This window comes from Amblyomma maculatum, chromosome 4 (assembly GCF_055883805.1).
Source record: "Amblyomma maculatum isolate TAMU_Amacu chromosome 4, ASM5588380v1, whole genome shotgun sequence".
Classification (NCBI taxonomy): domain Eukaryota; kingdom Metazoa; phylum Arthropoda; class Arachnida; order Ixodida; family Ixodidae; genus Amblyomma; species Amblyomma maculatum.
This window is the reverse complement of record NC_139347.1, coordinates 201,383,349-201,403,155: the sequence shown is the minus strand read 5'-3', so window position 1 is coordinate 201,403,155 and position 19,807 is coordinate 201,383,349. Positions and strand designations below refer to the sequence as shown.

Below are 19,807 nucleotides of genomic sequence, written 5' to 3'. Positions count from 1 at the left end.
AACAAAGGTAGGTACACCATCAGGGCCGCTGGCAGAGGCGGCCCTGATGTTATTAAGCAGTTTTAAAACACCCTGGTAAGTAAAAACAATTTCAGGCATGGTTTCGGTAATAGATTCACGAGTGTTCGGAAGTTCACCGATGTACGCTGGCGCAAAGGCAGACTGAAAATATGCATTAAAGCGGCAGGCTTTATCACCATTAGTACTAACAAGGTCACCATCGACGTCTAAGTTTGGGATTCCGACTGGTTCGCGTCCGTTGTGTTTCAGGAACGTCCACAATTCCTTGGGATTACTACGCAGTTTAGAACCCAGATTATTAAAGAAGTTATCCTTATGAGCTTTAATTTCAGTTTTTAGTGTACTGCCAAGGGCCCGAATTGACTGCAATACAGCAGGGCAACGATTCTTTTTATACGATTGAAGAAGGCGATGTCTTTTCCTGACAAGCCGTCTGATTTGTCACGTGATCCATGGTTTGTCGCGGCGCCGCCTACCAGAAAGAAGTTTTGTTGGGATGTATTTATCAATTAGGCTGCCCAATTTATTTTTGAATACCTCCCAGAGTGAAATGCAGTCTAAACTCTGACTTAGAGAAATAAAATTGGGAAGGAAGGAAGCAAGTTCGTTATTCATTGATGTATAATCGCCCCTGGTAAAAACAAAGACTTTCCTAGGGAGACCCTTTGGAATTAAATAAGGAAAATAAATAAAGGAAATCATTAAGCTTGCGAGAAGGATGCAAGGAGTTTGTTGGTAAACCTGTCAGCACCAAATTACCTACAGGAACTCTCTTACTATGCAAATAGGACAGTGCCATCCAATTTCTTCTTTGCAAAAATAAATTCTCTGGCTACTTGTGGCTAAGCTCATGTTCGTATGACTGCAAAAAGTCCCTCTATTTCCAAGAAAATTTTTAAAACTCAACCCCCTCTCCCTTCCCAATCAATCTATGGCCACCATTTGAAAGTGAACAGCAGAGTAGGCCAGCCTCAGAGATCGGCATGTAAAAAATTGGTTTTGACGCCCCCTCACTTTGACTGCAAAAAAAAAAAAAGGCTAGCGGCAGCAATATAGTGTGCATTTCAGTTTTTTGGCAGCATCTGCTATCATAGTAAAGCTGTTTCCACTAAAAGTATCCTCTTTCACTAGAACGCGGTAATTATCTACGCAATACAACTTTGATTGGTCTGCAGTGTCTTTTCAATGCACTACTGTATTTATTATGCATTTTCCCATTTTCTGCTAAAAAGTCACACTGAGAGCAGCAAGCATTGTCATACAAGTTGCATGGATGGTGTACGAATGCAAAGTTTAGCCCGAAACAAATTTCAGCGTCTGTTTAGGCAATGATGTCATGAAGCCTTGCAGCTTCTCATCGTGGCCCATTTCTACATTTCATCCAAGTAATTATTTCAATACTATAAAGCATCAGTACTGACTGAACACCAAGATTATTTAAGGATCGTGCAAAACCTGCACAAATTGGGGCTAAAAATGCCAGCGACTGAGCACTTTTTAGAAGCTGGTGAGTTAGAAAAGCCGCAGACTTCGTGCTTTGACAAACAAGTCAAGAAAGAGCACGAACGGCACAAACTGTAGAAAAATTTTGGAAGTTCTCAACCAGAAACATTCAAAAACTTGGTGTTTTGTCATGAACACTGAAGAACAAAAAAAAAAGAAATACAGTCGAACCCGGATATATCGAATTTTGGTTATATTGAACTCGCGGAATATCCCCTTGAAAATCCCATGTAAAAGTACAGGAAAGCTGCGTCGTATATCCAAGTCAATTTCATCAGTAGTTTGATATATCGAACTCCGCACCATGTATTGGACGGTGCGCCTTCCCCAAAGACGATAGTATCACCCTCAACCGTTTGCTGCATGACATTTTCAAGCCACGCGCAGAAGTAATGAGAGGGCACAGTTCAGCGACGGCTTTTCTAGAGCAGCGGCGCGCCCTTTTCCCAAAGGTGTGCGCTTCTGCGGTGATCACTTGCCGCACGCCAGCACGTGACGTTCACAAGCCATGTGCGTGAAGGAACAAGAGGGAGCAAATGCAGCCATAGTGTTCGGGAGAGGGGAAAAACGCGACAGAGCGAAGCACAAGGGTGTGCCCACTCTTCTGCCAAGCTTTATCTCTACCCTTCCTCTCTCTCTCCCGGTCTTCGTTCGCAGCAGCACTCACTACGCATGCGCAGACAAGCCAGCTCAGCCCATGGCAGACGCTCCTCCAGTGTGTGTTGTAAATGCTCAGCGCGCGTTGGCTGACGTGATGCGTGTCTCACGTCATTGTGCTGAATGTGCGTAAGCTATGGCAGCTGCGGACGCTAAGAAGCGGCAGATATTTTTATTGCGAAAGCAATACTGCCAGCACTTCGAGCCTATGGCATGTCGTGGCGCCTTCATACATGACCTGTCACGTGACTGTGTGATGTCACGCCAGACCGAGAGACGGGGCCCCAGCTCGCGCCATCAGATGGTGGCGGTGAGTCCTTACAGTAGCCACAGCGGTGACGTCACGCCATTTTCACGTGACCGTGTGACGTCACGCCAGACCGAGAGACGAGGCCCCAGCTCGCGCCGTCGGATAGTGGCGGCGAGTCCATACACAGTGCTGTGTCGCAGCCGAGAGAGGGAGCTCGCTGTTTGTGACGTCACGCTAGGAGGATAAATGGGGCTGTGGCTCGGCTCCTCGCAGTAGTCGGGGCGCAGCCTTACGGTATGTCGGATGATGCGTATAAGGCCCATTTAAATAGGCAAACAAGAAGTGAATTTAGCTACTAGAAGCAACCAACAGCAGCATCCGTGCTATCGCATTACTCCAGTGTAGATTCTGCAGTGCTCAGTTTTTTTTTTTTTTTTTTTTTTTGTTTTTTTTTTTTTGGCGAGTCATTCATTTTTGCCGTCGTGCTGAACGTGCGACGTGGCGTATGTTATGGCGGCTGCGGACGTTAAGAAGCAGCAGTTTTCTTTTTCTAAGACCTGTCCTTACTTGTCGTACTGAACGTGCGGTGCAGCGTAAGCTGTGGGCGGCTGTGGACGTTAAGAAGTGGCAGATTTTTTTTTTTTTTTTTGTGAGAGTCATTGATTCTTGCATCTATGAATCAGTGAAAGCACATGGTCAGCTGCGATCATGACACCGGCTTTTAGCATTGTTAGCTTCAAACGGCATTTTGCAGCTAGAATCACACTTTCCAATGATTTTGTGGCAGTGGACCACGCCCGCCCCAAGCGTGGCACGATAAATCAAACCAGGCTTGTGCAATCTAGCCATCACGGGCACTCTGCCAAGTTCACTCCCCGCCACCGCAAAATCAATGAAAAGTATAGTCAAAAGATAAACATGCCGTGACGTTATCCCTGTGCAGCATCTTGATGCACTGCCAATAAATGAGCTTTGGATGCGACGGTCGGAACGGAGGGATGTGCCACCAAGTGCTTTTTTTTTTTTTTTTTCAAATTCTCAGGGGCAAAAGTGGAGAGTGGGTTCATTATGCGAGTGGGTTGATTACGCAACAAATACAGTATCATATTTTATGATCGCAAGTGGCGTCTCAAGCCGATTTCTGTATTTCGAATTATCGATATATCGAACTATATTTCGCGATCCCCTTCGAGTTCGATATGTCCGGGTTCGACTGTATATATATAGACAACAAAACACAAATGTTGGCCCATACAGTGCAGGATAGCCTTAGTTGCTTATATGCCATAAAACAAAACCCATAAATGTTAATTTAAAGAGCGTACCACCTGTGGTGCATTAAACTCAAAGTAATAACAAGCATTAGTAAAAAAGAACACATGCAGACCTTAGTTAAGTTCCAAATAATAACTTTTACCTTTCTACTCAATCTCTTTTGTTTAATTAAAAAAAACTTCAACCTTCGAAGCTTCTCTAGCGTGACTTTCGCACTATGTACATCCACAATCAGACGTTACTCAAATGCAATGTTAGACAACACAATTACCACCACCGTGTGTGCACACAGCTCAGAATTAACATATGACTCGCAACTGAACAAATACTATGAATGACTCACTGCACAATTATATCTTAAGCAGTGCAGCCTGAAATGAATCCTAAGTTTGCATCCAGCAACTTTTAGTGTTTGGTACACTATCAGCAGCTAATGAAGGGCAAACAAGACAGATGAAATGGTAATAGCTGCACGAGAAGACTTTAAATGAGGCCGGCTGAATACTGGCAAGCTTGATTTTCACTTTGATTGCATAAAGAGCATTTTGTGCAAGTTTTAATGCACCCCCTTTTATTTCATCTCCGCCACCTAATGTGCTTGTAGTGTTGTGTTCGCGTTACAAGTGTCACTTGAACAAGGGTTGAGGGGCAGCCTCAGTTCACAAGCCGAGCCAACGTTTCAACAAGTGGACTTGTCTTCATCTGGGCCCCCTCAACCCTTGTTCAGTCCTCTTTCATACTGTGCAGCCATCTTCTTCCTCTTGTTCTACACTTGAGATATGTGCGGCTATTTTTCACAATTTCTACTTTCAGTATGTGCTTTAGGAAGTTTCACATTGTAGTAGAACTAGTAGGCCCATACCATAATGCAAACGTGGGGCTGATGCTTGATGATGTAGGCAGTGAAATCGGCCAATGGCTCAAAGCTTAGCGTGTCAGATGTGGTGAATGGCCCAGCAGCAACCACCAATTGAAGAGGCCCTGAAATAAAATAAAGAATTTTGAGCATTACTGACCAGCTTAAAAGCTTCCGTTGCATTTATTAATGAAACCAGAACACTACCAGCTCGGATGTCACTGCACTTTAAGTTATCATTTTTCACAGTAAGCAAAGAAGATAAAACATCCTGCTATTCTACAGATACCACAAAGAATTTGTTACAAAATTATTTCGAGTCTATAACGACCACGCAATTAATTTCATCATGTAGGAAGGTAGGTAGGAATAACTTTATTAAAAATGCCGGCAACCGAGGGCTTAACACGTTGTGACGTTGCCCAAGCGTCGACCCGGGGTTATGCCCTACTCTGCACTACCCCAGTTCAGCCCATTTGTGGTGGGACGTAAGGCTTGTGAAAAACTTTCAATGTACATAAACATGAAAATTAAGTTATCCCCTATGTTTCAATTTGTTTAAATGGCAACTAGCTTCTATTGCATACATTTTACAGTGATGTCATAATACAGTGGAACTTGAGTAATGCTGGCTCCCTTAATTTAAGCATCTCAATTATGCCAGAAGCATTAAATGGTTCCACTTAATTCAAGCTGTACAAAATTTAAACATAATTTCAGTTCCCTTCAAATACGCATTACACCGAGAGCAGAGTCTGCTACGGAAGGATTCGCGACGATCACAAGGTCAAATGAGAGAGACATGCACCTTTTAAACTGGGAGCTTGGCTGGGGAACGGCAACATTTTTCCCTGCAGAAAAGAAAAATAGTATGTACAACTCACATCAATGCAGAACAAGCAAGCACAGTCATTAGTCAGCTGCCTAAAATAATGCTTAGCTTATGTGACTCGGAAGCAGCTTACATCAAAGAGCTCCTTCAGGACAACAGTCTCCTGGGTTGGATTGGTTCCTTTGCCAACAATGACCTGTGAAAAAAACGCAGGGGCCACATATCAACACAAAGACAAGCACATGAAACAGAATAAAAACATATGTTGTCCTCAAACATAAAATGCTCAAAAGCATTGCTCTGCACAGCAAGTTAAATTAAGCGAAAGGACTGCATGTTAAGTGAACATCTGGCCCGCACAGTAAAACTACGGTATCTAAGGCCAAGGTTCAGAAACTACGGCACAAGTGTCTCCTAACAAATCCGATGCTGCATTAACTCTGATGGGGTTATATACCAACAAGAACATCTTGTGAGTTCTTGCATATTTTCGGCGTCATTATGCTGCATTATGCAGCACACATAAACCTAGTTTTGACAATGGGATAATCAGTTTTCTCTTTTTTTCTTTTTTTAAGAGATCACAAGAAAGCTATGGTGTTAATGCTTCTAAACCACCTTCTTCGTGATACAGTCAAACCCAATTATAACTAGAAGTGGCATGGAAATATCATTGTTATAACTAATAATTGTTATAACTGAGTTAGGGAATAAAACAAAGAAAAAATTATAACTACACATTTAATGAGGTCAATGTAGCTTAAACTTTTTATTTCATAGTGGGAAGTAACCCATAATTCATAAGCAATGTCTATTTCACAGCAATCTGGCCGACATCTTTCTACAGGGCATTCAATTGCTGAATATAGTGCAGTGGAAGGCTCTTAGCAAAAACAAAGTCCCGCAGGGAGTTGATCATTTTCAAAGCCTCCTGGTGAGACACAACCTGCACAAATTCCGGTTCGTCGTCGATACCGTCACCGTCCTCCGCGCCAGTGACTGCTGCGACGATAGCCTCGCCTGTCAGCTCTTCATCTGTCGCGGCTGTATTGTCGGCATATAAAAACTTCTCAAGTCCCGACACATCCCCATCACTACTGCTCGCTGTGGACCAAAGTTCGATCATCGCTGTGTCGGCAGGAGCTTCTCAACTTCCACGTCGCCGGCATCCCCAGCGAAGCCTGCCTTCCTGAAGCAGTTCATGATGGTGGAGGAGCTTACTTCTGCCCATGCTCCAAAAATGAACCGCACTGCCATCAGAAGTGAGATCTTCCAGTCTGGCGCCGGTCAGCGTTCTTGGACAGAAATGTCGAGGTTCAGTGTGAGCCTGCTCAAAACACAATGGGAATACAGTGCCCTGAAGCAAGCAATCACACCTGCATCCATAGGCTGCAAGCTTGCAGTGGTGTTAGGTGGGAGGAAAAAAACTTCCACGTGCGAGAGCTGCTGAGCTGTTTGAGGTGCAGTGCAACTGTCGAGAACCAATGCCACCTTCCTGCTTTCGAGCTGCATCCACTGATCAAACTCGACCAGCCACTCATAGAAAAGTTCGCACGTCATCCATGCTTTCCTATTATGACAGTAGCAAACTGGAATCCTCGCAGCACCATGAGAACAGCGGGGATTCTCGGATTTCCCTATGACGCAGGCGGGGCAATTGTCGCTGCCGTCCATGTTGGCACACAAGAAAACAATCACGCACAATTTGCTTTGCTTGCCACTCTTACAGGGATTGCCTTTGACAGCGTGCGTCGTTGACGCTAACATCTGGAAAAACAGTCCAGACTCGTCCCCATTGTACAAGTCTCGGTCCGCATACTTCCCGAATGCAGGGCAGTGTTTTCTCAAGCCACTTCTGCCTAACGTGGACATAGAGCGATCCTGCCTTGCCCACAACTGGCTTTTTAGACGATTCCATATGTCTCCTTGAACCGTTGAATCCAACCACCACCATGCTAGAAATCGGTGTTGCGCAGGACCTATGTGAAGTGCTTCGCCTTCTCCGCTAAAATTTGGCCATTAAACAGCAGGTTCGCTGCCTTCAAGAACCACTGGTACAGTACCTGTTCTACATCTTTGTAGGCTCCGTGTCGAACCCTGTTCTGACTGTCGTCCATTGCATGGGAAGCACTAGCATCGCTTTCATTTTCAATCTTGAGTGCGTTGCGGATGATTGTCGATACTGTGAGTTGCGCCAGGCCGTCCTTTCGCACCAAGTTGCACACTTTTACGCCGTCCTTGTGCTCACGTACAATTTTCCGCTTAACTTCTAGCGGTATTGCCATTCGCTTCCTCTTCTCCGCTGGTTGTGTCATGCTTCCTGAAGGAGGATCCTCCATTTCTGTTCATGAAAAATCCAGGCCCAGAAAGATTGTGGCAACAACGATGGCACACTAAGAGAACCACTAGAAAGACACCTGCACGAACACTGCTGCACGCCTGCCACAAAACATGCAACTGCGAAGCGGGGGCCTAGGGGAGGATAATGCAGCGCAACACGGTCAGTGCACCCTCAGAATGGAATGCTCCACCGTGCAGAGACAGCAAGGACGCGAGGGGGAGCGCTGACAGCTCTTTCTCAGAATGGCTGTGCCTAGCAGCGATTTACGCCTTCCTTCCTCCTCCGCGTTAAGAAGCGCTCCGTCCTCCCCCACGTCTCCGCGGCATGCAAGCTTCCCCAGTGCACCCGACCAACGCAATGGCTCGACGTACTCTGTCCCGATTTAATTTTTTTATTGTCGCTGCATCGACATTGTCGGTGTCTCCGCATTTTTGTTGCCTTTCATTGACCATATTTGACTGTTATAACCGATAATATAACATGACACTAAACACATGGCAAACCTAATGGTGCAGCGGCTGCCTATTGTTATATCCAATACACTATTGAGACTGGTATTGTTATAGTAAGTGGGTCTGACTGTAATTCCTTCTCGAATTCAAATATCTACTCCGTCTAAATGTCCGGTTTAGAATAATTAGAATCAGATTCACAGCCGCACCCTTGCAAAGATATTTCTGCACCTTCCACTAAAAAGCACTTGCACTGCCAGACTTTTAAAGGCTGATGGAAAATGATAGCTTATCGGCAAGAGAAAGGCAGAGATTTAAATTCACATATAATGCCACGACCAGCGATTCCCACAGGCAAAGTGTGATAATATCAATAGTACTATACACACTGCAGAGTCATTTTCATTTTTGGCATTAGCAAATTTGAATCAAATGTTGTCACACACTCAAAAAACAGTTCCATTTTTGAGTTCTAACTTCATCAGCGATAAACGCTTTTCATTAATGCTGAATGACCATCTACACAGCCACAACCTGTTGTCAGGCCAGTTCGTGCAACTCTTCAGACATTGTAAAGTTACGTGAAAAGGACAAGATTGGATACAAGACAAGTACTCGTCTCGTATCCTGTGTTGCCTGCATTTTAAGGCGAAAGCATTTTACAAGTGGCATTCATTCAGAAACTGTCTGCGAGTAGTGTCTGCGAGATATCTGTGGGGTTCTGGCATTTAGTGACCGATAGTTATAGTTACTGACAGATAATGACAGTGATAAGAAAGAGAGCGAGTCTCTTGAACGAAACAAAGAAACAGTGCTAACAAACGGGACGAGTGGAAAGGCAAGACAGACACATGCCTGACTAATAGCCAAATGGTTTATTGCGACACAAGGAGCAATATAAAGCAGAGAGCCAAAGCACAGATTAAAAAACCAATTGCGGCACAATCATGGTCCTCAGATACACACGGGAGCTATCAATCCCGTCCCTGATTGAAATAGGAAAGCTGTTGTGAGAATAGAGCTACCGACGGTTGATTGACACATGTGTCACCAAATTTGTGAATGTGAAAGATCTCTGATATGAGGTGTGAGGTCAGATCTTTATATTTGGCGATGATTGTGGTTCGGATTAAAAACACCTCACAGTCCTTATGATCGGCGGAGTAGGTGACCGTGTTATTTCGATGTGACCGGTTTTCTATGTCTTTCGCGTGTTCGCGTAGTTGCTCATTGACGCACTGTCCAGTTTCTCCGATATAAAATAGACCGCATGACAGCGGAATCTTGTACACAACACCACAACAACAGCTGATAAATTTCCTTTTGGTGTTTCTTTTCACATGCCTTCTTTCTAATTTGTTGATTAACTTTTTTACAAAAACCTTCTAACTTAATTCTGGTGAAAACAAGGTGCTTCAGGCCAGCTTTGCTCACAATCTTTTTCAGGTTGTGTGAAACTTTGTGAACATACGGTATACACACCATGTTCTTATTATTTGAATCGCGTGCACCCTTCCGAATCATGCTTTCTGCTAGTATGGACTTCGCTATGCTTGAAAGTACACTTTCTCTGCTTTCTCTCTAGAGGGAAAGCTCTCTCACAGATAAAGAGGAAGAGGGTGTCTCTAGAGAGAGAGAGAGAGAGAGAGAAAGAGACTCTCCCTATCTCCTTTTTTTAGAGAGAATAGAGAGAGAGAAAAGAGAGAGACTATCTCACTCTCTACTTTGTATAGAGAGTGATAAAGGGGGAGAGTTTCCGCACAGAGAGAGAGAGAGAGAGCCTCTCTTCCTCTCTTGAGGAATCAAGAGGCATTCCAAGGATCACAGCAGGGCAGCCAAAATGCTTTCGCCTTGCTCTATGTAAGATGACTTCAGTGCTCCCCTGAAATTTTTTTTATGCATCTTTGTGATTGCTCAAAGAATAGCTACTGAGTCAAAACACAGATTTCTGCGAAAACTAAAACTGCACAGCAGTGTCCTCCTTGTAGTGACGAGATCTCAGTTTTTCACTACAGCAGAAGATTACCTGTCCAGGGAAAAGAGAGTACTGTGTCAGCTTGGAGACATCCAGCTTGACTGAGTGGCCGCTGCTGCTCTCGCTGCCTTCAAGGATCAGTGAGCTCGCATTCAACTTCCCACAGCTGTCACAGAGGACTCTTCCTGTCACAAAGCCATCCTCCTGAAATGTACAGAAACAACCATCACGTTGCAAGATGACTACATGCTGCTTTCATTTTTTGTATATACAGCATTTTTGATAAATCAAAAGCATTAACTCAAAGAGATCAGAAATTTGTTATACTTTTCACTTGTCTGTTTCAATTTGATCCATTTCATTAACTTTGAGGTTGCAAAAAGACTTCAAACTAAACTGACAAAAATGCAGAGAGCTATGAAAATAAGAAAAGTCAGAGATAAAGTTGAAGATAGTAAGAAAGCAGAGTGGGCTAGAAAAAAACGAGTTAGTGCTTTCCTAGCTCAGGCTGAGAATAAGAGATTTACATGGGAGAGGAAACGGATGACAGCTTCTTGGTGTAACAGAGCAGATTCCAAGGAAAGGCGAGCAGAGTAACGGGCAGCAAGGGTTAGATAAGTGGTCAGTCACACATAGGCTCCTCTGTTTTCGGGTAAGAAGTTTCTTGCAATATATGTTTTCAAAGCAGATTTCCTAAAAAAGTGAATTAAAAATCCCCTCTAACCGAAAAGCATCTTCCTGAAAATGCACTTCACAACACAAACAGCAGGAAATAGTGTGCAGCAACTAGCACATGTTTTAATGCATGAGGAATAGAAAAGACTCTGCGGAGAATGTAGTGATGAGTACACATGATGTGAAGCCCTAGCAATGCAACGCAATCCTACACCAAGCAGGCAGAGAATGAGCGGGATACATATGTCTAGCCTGGATATAACAAAGTGGGCGGGAATTGAAAATCACTTTGCTATATCGACTATTTCGTTGTATCTGGATTATGAAAAAAAGAGGCAAATTTGAGTAAGTTGTTTTATTATCGCTGAACGAAGTGGTCCAGCGTTCTCTGAACACGTTTTAAAAGTGCCGTCTTCAGAATTGCGGCGTCCACACCGTCCAACTGTGAGCCGAAGTTCTACTGTGAACTCCCGAGGTACATCCGTAGTGTATCAACAGCTGCGATGGCCACTGCGGAGGTGGACACCGGCTTAGGGGCGCAACCAGCGTTGTCGCAGTCACTCTCGAAGGTGCTGCCCGTCCCTTCCATGGCACTCCCGGCAACTTCATCAATCGTGAAGTCCTCCGTGGCAACAAGTTCGTCGTCAGCGGAAATGAAGTCCATGTGGGACAGACCTGGAGGTACAAGGTCCAATTCGTTAGTGGACTCCCATAGCTGCTCCAAGAAGGCTGTTGTGGCGGCGCTAGCAGTTGTTGCAGCGATGTCAACTGCGGCAGCTTCGTCCTCGGCAGGTACCGTGCCCGCGCTACTGCTTCGGGAGAAGCCAGCTTTCTTAAAGCAGTGAGCGATAATAGGTGCTTCACGGCCCTCCAGGCTCTACTTGCAAAATAGCTGGCCTTCACCAAAGGGACCTTCATCTCGGTCACGTTGTCAGCAGAGAGCATCGATCAGAAGGCGCTCGGTCACTCGACGCCAATAGTGGATCTCGAAGTTAGCAATAACCCCCTGGTCCATTGGTTGCAGCTTGGCAGTACAGGCGTGCCTCGATTAATATGACCCCCGTTAATATGGATGACTCAAATTATGGACAGCTTTTCTGGGGACCAAACTTTTCCCATGCATTTACGTCTCATTAATATGTAAATTTGCTGTCCGGGCAATGGACAAGGAGAAAATGCACAGATACCATTAGTGTCCATATATTTTTGTTGTGTTAATATGGACAGTAATGGAAACTAAATCGTTACACTGCTTCAAAGATAATTTATCTGTTAGATTTTTTTGACAGGCACTACATGAACGTACTGCCAATGACTGATTGATTGCCTTTTTCGCTTGTGGTTTCATATTTTACGCTGCGAAGTTGTGCAGTCGATACACATTAAGATTTTTTGTATTGCATGAATTCGCTTGAACAAAACTCTTGACAGCAGCTTGCACGTTGTAGAAAGTTGGATTCGGCAACTTTCAGCTGACTAAATGCTGATAGTAGCAGGAGCTCGTGGGAGATGAAAAGTAGATGGATGTCAAGTAGTTTTTTAATAAAATGCCATCGAGAACAATATGCAACTGCATCACAATAATTTTAATTGCATCGCATTTGAAGCATAACGGTGACTTGGATAATGCTCTTGTAGCTCCTAATGCCAACTTCGCTGCCCTACATTCAGATATGGCAGTAATGGAATTACAGTAATGAAATTACTGTAATTACTGTAATTTAATTACTTTTCTTGGTAATTTGCAATGTAGTGAATTACTTTTTTGGTTTGGTAATTTAGTAACGTAATGAATTACTTTTTGATAGCAATTTCACAGCAAAAGTAATTAATTCCTTTTAAATTACATTTACTAAAGTGCCCCACTACTCCTTCAATAGACAACAAAGTAAAGTGCAGGGGAAGCAGGAACGACATGTGACAAGCCGAAGCCAGTGTAACGGATCGGCAAAAGGAGACAGAATTGAGCACAACAGTGCGTCAGACCTTGCGTGTAGCATGGTCATTCTCCAAGCAGCAGGATACTAGGCGCCAAGGGAATGCCGAAGGGAGAGATGGTGCAAGAAGGCTGGAGTTGAAAACTATTTGGCAGCGCGGCGCAGTGGCACTCCCTGTTGCGTTGGCTAGGCAACAGTGGTGCCTGGTTACACTCGTCACCACGGGGCAAGGGAGGATTGTGGAGGGGGTGGAGATAGGCAGGAGGGTCCATGGCGTGAGCCACCGCGGCTTGAGCATTACTGAGCAGTGAGCACAAGGTGCTGACGTCGATTCTTGGGACTGAGGAAGAAATAAATAACCTAGCTTCTTCGGGCCCTTGAAATGGTGGAGACAACTCTGGGCCAGCAAGACGCTGGGTTCGCCGGTCATTTCAAAATCGTTCAACCATGCCTATGCTTTTTTTTTTTTTGTTTTTGCAGTTGCCTTGTTTTTGTAATGGCAAGTGCTGTAGGAAAGAGGGAAGGAATAGCTCTCTGGGACGGAATTTGGTGGGAAGACGAAAGAGTGTGTGTGCTTTGCTTTTAGAGAACAAGTTGCCTTTTTACTAGCTTTGTTTAGTTTTTGCATGGATAGAAACTATAAAGTAATTTAAAAGTAATTGAATTACTCACTAGAAGTATTTGTAATGTAATTACATTACTTTTGAAGAGCAGTAGTGAGTAATGTCATTTAATTATTTTTCTGCTGTTTTCAGAAAAGTAAGGAGCAATGTGATTTAATTCCTTTTCAAAAGTAATTTTGCCATGTATGCCTACATTATGCTCTCAAGCAAACCTTATCCTTTGTGGATTTTTCTTTTTTTTTTTTCTGAAAAAAAAAAATCGGATTTGTTATCATGGATGACTCATTTTATGGACAGTTTTGTGCGGAAACTGTCCATTTAACGAGGCACGATTGTAGTCGTTGGGGGCAGGAACAAAACCTCAGCAGCGCTCAAGTATGCACTGACATGACGTGCAGCGCAGCTGTCAAGCAACATCAACACTTTGCGCTTCCTTCAGACCATCTCTTTGTTAAAGTCGGCGAGCCACTTGCCAAAACTGTCTCTGATCATCCATGCTTTCTTGTTGCTTACGTAAGTCACTGGCAGAGAGCACCTAAGCCGCGTGGTTTCTTAGCTTTGCCAATGACCAACACGTCTCGCTTGTCCGAACCATCCATATTAGAGCAGATCAGCACTGTAATCCAGTTTTTGTTGGCTTTTCCTCCTACGCATCTGTCTGCCTTGGCAGCGAGTCTTTGATGGTAACAGCTGGAAGATCAAACCCGTTTTGTCTGCATTGTAGATGTCCTTGTCGAAATACACAAGAATCCGATCGATGCTTGGCCATACACTGCTGGAGCAATTCCTCATCAACGAACGCAGCCTCCCCAACAATTTTTTCACACGTAATGTTGTGCCTCTACTTGAATCTCTGGAGCCACCGATTTCCCGACTAGAAGTCATCGTGAATGAGAGCGAAGCCAAGTCCTTAGCCTTCACCAGCATGATGGGTCCACTGAGTGGGATGTTGACTGGTCATCCAAGAACCACCTGTAAAGTGCGGCTTCTACATCAGCGTACGTGGCGCACCGGATTCTCTTTTGGCCCCCGCTAACGTCATCGTCGAGAAAGGCATCGATCTTACTGCCATTCTTGATTATCCTTGGGAGTGTGGACTGTGCGATTTCACACTTCTGTGCGATATCACTCTTCTTCATGTTTCAGTGCACTTCGTCCAGTGCTTCGTCTTCAAAGACAACACTTTTCCCTTGCCCGTTAAGGTGCTGGGGCTCACGAGACTCGACATTGCCGAGAAATCGAAGGGTCGAGTCCAGGAAAGGGAATAACTAAAAATTGTCCAGGCGAAGTCGGGAGTCACGAGACATCAAAGGTAAGGAGCGAACAAAGATCCAAGAAAGTGGAGGAAACACTCTCAGTTCTCTCTCTCTCTTTCAAGAACCACTATTCGCCAAGTTGCCTGCTGCTCCATGACGTCACCAAAAATTGCCTTTTATTTTCTTATTTTCTGTACCTCCCACGAAGCTGGCTCGACGACCGCCAAGTTGCCTGCTGCTCCATGACGTCACCAAAAATTGCCTTTTATTTTCTTATTTTCTGTACCTCCCACGAAGCTGGCTCGACGACACGACGGGACGCTGCATCACGAAGACGGCAAGCCAAGCGATGCAGTGAAGCAACCTTTCACTTTGCAAGGCTGCAGATGACACCGCGAATGTGGCCGTCAGCCAAATTTTGTCCTTATTTTCGCACAAAAATTTGCTTGAAGGCATAAAAGTCTCCCAATTGATACCTTATTTATCATTTGGTACAAAATCACTTCGCTATATCCGCTGACGTGCACTTATTTACTTCGTTAAAATTGGACCCAAATTGTATTGAAAATGCAAAAAATGGGAATGGGAAATTTACCTTCCTTCCTTATAACTGCTATTTCACTATAAGTGGCTTCACTATAACCGGGCTAAACTGTATATGAAACCACAGGCGTGCCTCTGGCAGGCTGTATGATGTCGCAGGACCATGCGACATGGCAGGAGCTGTCAACTCAGGCAGGCACTTTAAGATTGGAGGGTGCGGTGGCAGTCGAATTGACAGGAAGCCTTGAATCCTGGGTCAGATAGGCCATGCATGCATGTTCACACAGCTTGGTTAAGCGGGACTGTACAGCTGTGTCCTTCACGTAATGCGTAAGTGAGACCCAGTGTCTCAGCACTATGCACAGCACTACAGTAAACAGCGAAATGGATTCATAGCAGGGCAAGGATACAGTGACCAAAACATGGCTCTTTTCAGACAGCATCTTAGTTCCAACTCTGTGTCAGACTGAGACAGAAAAGAATGATGCGTCAGCTTTACAAATTGAAACAGCAGATGAGAGTACACCCTTAGGAGAACTTAGGTATCTAGATTGCCTGAAGAATGCAAGAAAAAGAAGAGAAAGATCTGAAAGTCCAAAATGTGTCTGTTTGAGTCAATAAGAACCTAAGCAGACTGCAACAAAGCCTGCTTGTGCATTTTCGTCACGTCACCAAACACCTGCGCAATTGATTTTGTGACAAATTCCAAGCTGTGTCATCAACAACAAGGGTTCAACTTAGTAAAAATTTGAAAGTAGTATATGCACTCATTAGATTGAAGAACTCCAAACGCCTATACTAATCTAACTTATTTATGATGCCATTACATACCAAGTGCTACAGCTGACAATGACTGATTTAATGGGCAAACACACATACATCTTAGCAGACACAAGACCTTTGAGAAATAACGCCCACAATGAAATGACTAATAAATGAAACACAAGCAAGCAACATCATTGGCAAATATCACTATGATGCAAAAAGAGATAGTAGTAATCTTTTTAAGCATAAACAACAATGAATAAGGGATTTTATATCCTGGGGTGGAGTAATCCAAAAATGTAAAACTAATTTGAGGAAACACCTATTATAACAGGGATTTCAGAATAACCCTTGAGTAAACACTTGACACTGACCAATTACAAACTATTAGCTTCAAAAATGAATGAGTCCACTGTTCGAGAATTTCATATCGGACCCAGAGTGTGTGCCAATGGTACATAAAAAATGTTAGAAAAAAAGATCTGGACCATGAATTCTCCTCACTATTTTGACCTGTTGTACTAAATTTTGCAGCCAAACAGCATATTGATTAGGCAAAAATTCATTTTAGAAATTCTAGTTTTGTAACCTCTGATGGGGCAATTCTATGAACAACTTTGCATTTGTGATGTGTGGTGCTGGTATTCACTCTATGTTTGATGAGAGAAAAAATTTTTGAGCATATTTTTGACTGCTTCCGACATATATTGGTTACATTTATCACTTAGACATTCAATCCCACACAACAGTTTTCTTGGTGTCATCTGTAACATTATTTTGCAATAATTCATGATGGCATGTTTCAGTCTATATACCAGGATTTCCGTTTTGGGCTCGCACTTTTATTTCGAAACTGCAAGGGCTCGTTAGTATTTTTAAAAGTTAATTTATGTCAAACTCAAATAGGAAGGCCCAAGAAATATCATGCAATCAGACTCCAAATGCCCGAAAATTCACTGGAGTAGGTCTTCCCAAGCTCAAATCATTATGGTAATTTATCAGCATGACCACATGAACTTACCAAAATCAACTCGGAAATGTTGGCAAAAGCTTCGTTCTCATCCATCTCCTGTTTCTGGTAGTATTCAGCCAGGTCTGTGGCTGAATCAAGCAGACAACCAGCTTTAACCTGAAGCTTTTCGAACATGTACATAAAGTTAGGCTTGCAGATGGAACCGGTGTGGGCCAGCCCAACCGTCAGGTCAAGGTCATTGCAGCACATCCATTCTGGGCTCTCCCGGTTTCTCAAGTGTGCAACGACGTCGCCAGATGTAGAGCGTGACGAATATTTTGCAGACTGGTTTATGCTATGAGGAAAAAAAAAAAATGTAATGGCAATGTGATATGGAGCCTTCATGATTCCTGAAGCGATGCAAGTGTTGTAATCAGACAAGGGTAACAAGGGTCAGACAAGGGAACCCTTAGAATATAACATTGCAAAGAAGTCAACAGCCAATGAAAGTAAGGAGCACAAAGGGGAAGGTCCTTTTTTTTCTGTGTTCTTAAGGTTTCCTGTTTCGTTGGAAATTAATTAAATAAGCAGTCGTTTAGACAGAAAACTAGCACAGAGAAAAGTTCACAGATACCACTGTTGGCTCGGTTGCCTTTCATCTGCCATGAAATCACTTCTTATGAGAACAAATAGGCAACTAATTTCCCACCCTAACAAATACAGGCAAAATAAAGAAAAGAAAGTTTCATTTAGCTATGATTTCATTGGCTATAATGACTGATGGCATGTGCATATCAAATCCAAACAAAACATTATTCAGAAAATATGGCACAGTGTATACTTCAGGACTTTCTTCTGTAATACTAACAATCATGTACGTGCATCTCACAATGAAAATAAAGATGTGAAAGATAAAGGTGATAAAGTTTGCAAGTGTTGAGGTACGGGCTACTTGGATGTTCATGTTGAAATTTTAAACAGCATGAAGGACGAGGACAAAGAGGATAGCGCTCTGTGTGTGTCTTCTATTTTTGTCCTTCGCACTGCTTAAGATTTCATCATTGTGCAGTTCCTTAGGGGGCTGGCAAAAATGACATAGACATGCATGACAAGTGTCAGCCCCCCACCCCCCTTCCCACTTTGTTTGGTACAGCACTCGGTATCTCAGTGTACAGAAAAAAAGAGGTACAATACTCGAGTACATAATTAATACACAAATTCAATGAAAAGTCACCTCATCACAGAAGAAAGATTATGCGACTGCATTTAGGCAAACAGAAAAAGAACACAAGAGAAAAAGCAGCAGAACTCCAACTACGTTTCCAAGTAGACTTACTCCAGCTAGCTCAAACTAGAGCGTACAGCAGAGCTCCAACTACGTTTCTTGGAGCGACAACAATTGCACAAATACATTCCAAAATTTTGCAGTGAAGAACTTTCCTTGAGCATGGTGAAAATACCGGAGTTATCATTCAAGAAATCAGGAATCTGATATGTTAATTTTTGTGTGCCATAGTTAAGTGTCTTTTCTTTTTTTGCAGATTTCGTGCCACGTGTTGTACTGATATTCCTTCAGAAGTTATTTCTGGAAAAAGGCAGCAAAGTCACACTGAATATGTTTAACTATGGCTAACGCTAGTCGGTGCTTTATAATATTTGTAATATTTATTACTCGACACTTAAGAAAAAATGGAGCAGAGTGGCATTGATAATGTGCGACCTCAATGAGATGCAGGGCTTTTGTGGGATGTGCAAGCTTTCTATATTGAGTTTAGTGGTTGTTGCCCACGCAAGCAGGGAGTAATGGATTATTGAGTAGGCAAATGCGTAATACAGCTGTTTTTTTAATCAAGAGGCAAGAGAGTCCGCAGTTTTGATATAAGTCCTATAGCCCGCGAGATCTCTGTACGGAGGCTGTCCACATGAAGGATCCAAGTTAGGTTCTCTTGGACTATAAGTCGGAGAAAGGAATTTTTTAGAAGTTACTCGCTCAAGTGTGTCACCCTGGCATCAGATTACAATTCCTCTTTCAATATGCTTTTTCTTGGGGCGAAATATTATGTACTCAGTTTTCCTTGTATTCAGTTGAAGTTCATTCATCTGAAGCCATTGAGAGAGATCTGTTAGCCATATATTTGTTTTTATTTATTACTTATCCAAGTCTTTTCCATGTAAAGATATGTTCGTGTCACCTGCATATGATGTTACGTCAGGTGTATTGGGTACATTGTTAATGTCATTTATGTATAAAATTAATAGCAACGGGCCAAATATTGATCCCTGAGACACGCCATACCTTATGTGACCAATGTTTGATTAACCCTCAAACCAGAGTCACGTTTAATTAAGCCTCTCTATTGTTATTCTGCACTTTCCTCTGCTGTATGGAAGCTTACAACCAAACGTGCAGTGTCAGCTTTTGTGCGCCAAGTTTGCACAATCACTCTTGGATGCAAAGAGATATGCAAATTCAATGCCAGCTGTCGCAGTTCTGAGACACAGTGCAGATACCTAAAATGTGATCAGAAATGGTCACAAAAAACTAAATACTCTATCAGTGAAATTTCCCCAGTGCACTTACATGGTCGACTATTATGAGCTGATGTAAACAAACACTACATATTAGGAAGCCTATAAAAGTGATCTTATGCAAACATTCTTCAAAGCATGGTGTCACTAAAGTCTGGAGCTTGCCAAATATTCAAAACTTTTCTTATTTACCATCCATCAGATGACCTGGTTTACTACAAACCCAAGCCATTCCCTTGTCAATTTTGTAAACAATGCTGGAGCCAGCAGGTTGCTTTAAGAGCTTTTCTGTCACTTATGGTTTTCAAATGTGAAAGAGTAACGAAAAAAAAAAAAAAATAAGAATATTCAGCTCCTTCTACATC

General features: G+C 43.1%; 1 protein-coding gene across 1 annotated transcript in view; it reads right to left on the bottom strand.

Annotated features, from left to right (window-relative positions):
* PolA2 (DNA polymerase alpha subunit B) overlaps nt 1-19,807 on the bottom strand; it is a 70,980-nt gene that overhangs the window by 45,728 nt on the left and 5,445 nt on the right. Inside the window, exons 6-10 of the mRNA XM_084602917.1 lie at nt 16,983-17,268; nt 10,214-10,366; nt 5,528-5,590; nt 5,371-5,413; nt 4,569-4,687 (exon numbers count right to left, since the gene is read on the bottom strand). Of these exons, the coding sequence (XP_084459043.1) occupies nt 4,569-4,687; nt 5,371-5,413; nt 5,528-5,590; nt 10,214-10,366; nt 16,983-17,268 (664 nt within the window). The remainder of the gene's footprint in view (nt 1-4,568; nt 4,688-5,370; nt 5,414-5,527; nt 5,591-10,213; nt 10,367-16,982; nt 17,269-19,807) is intronic.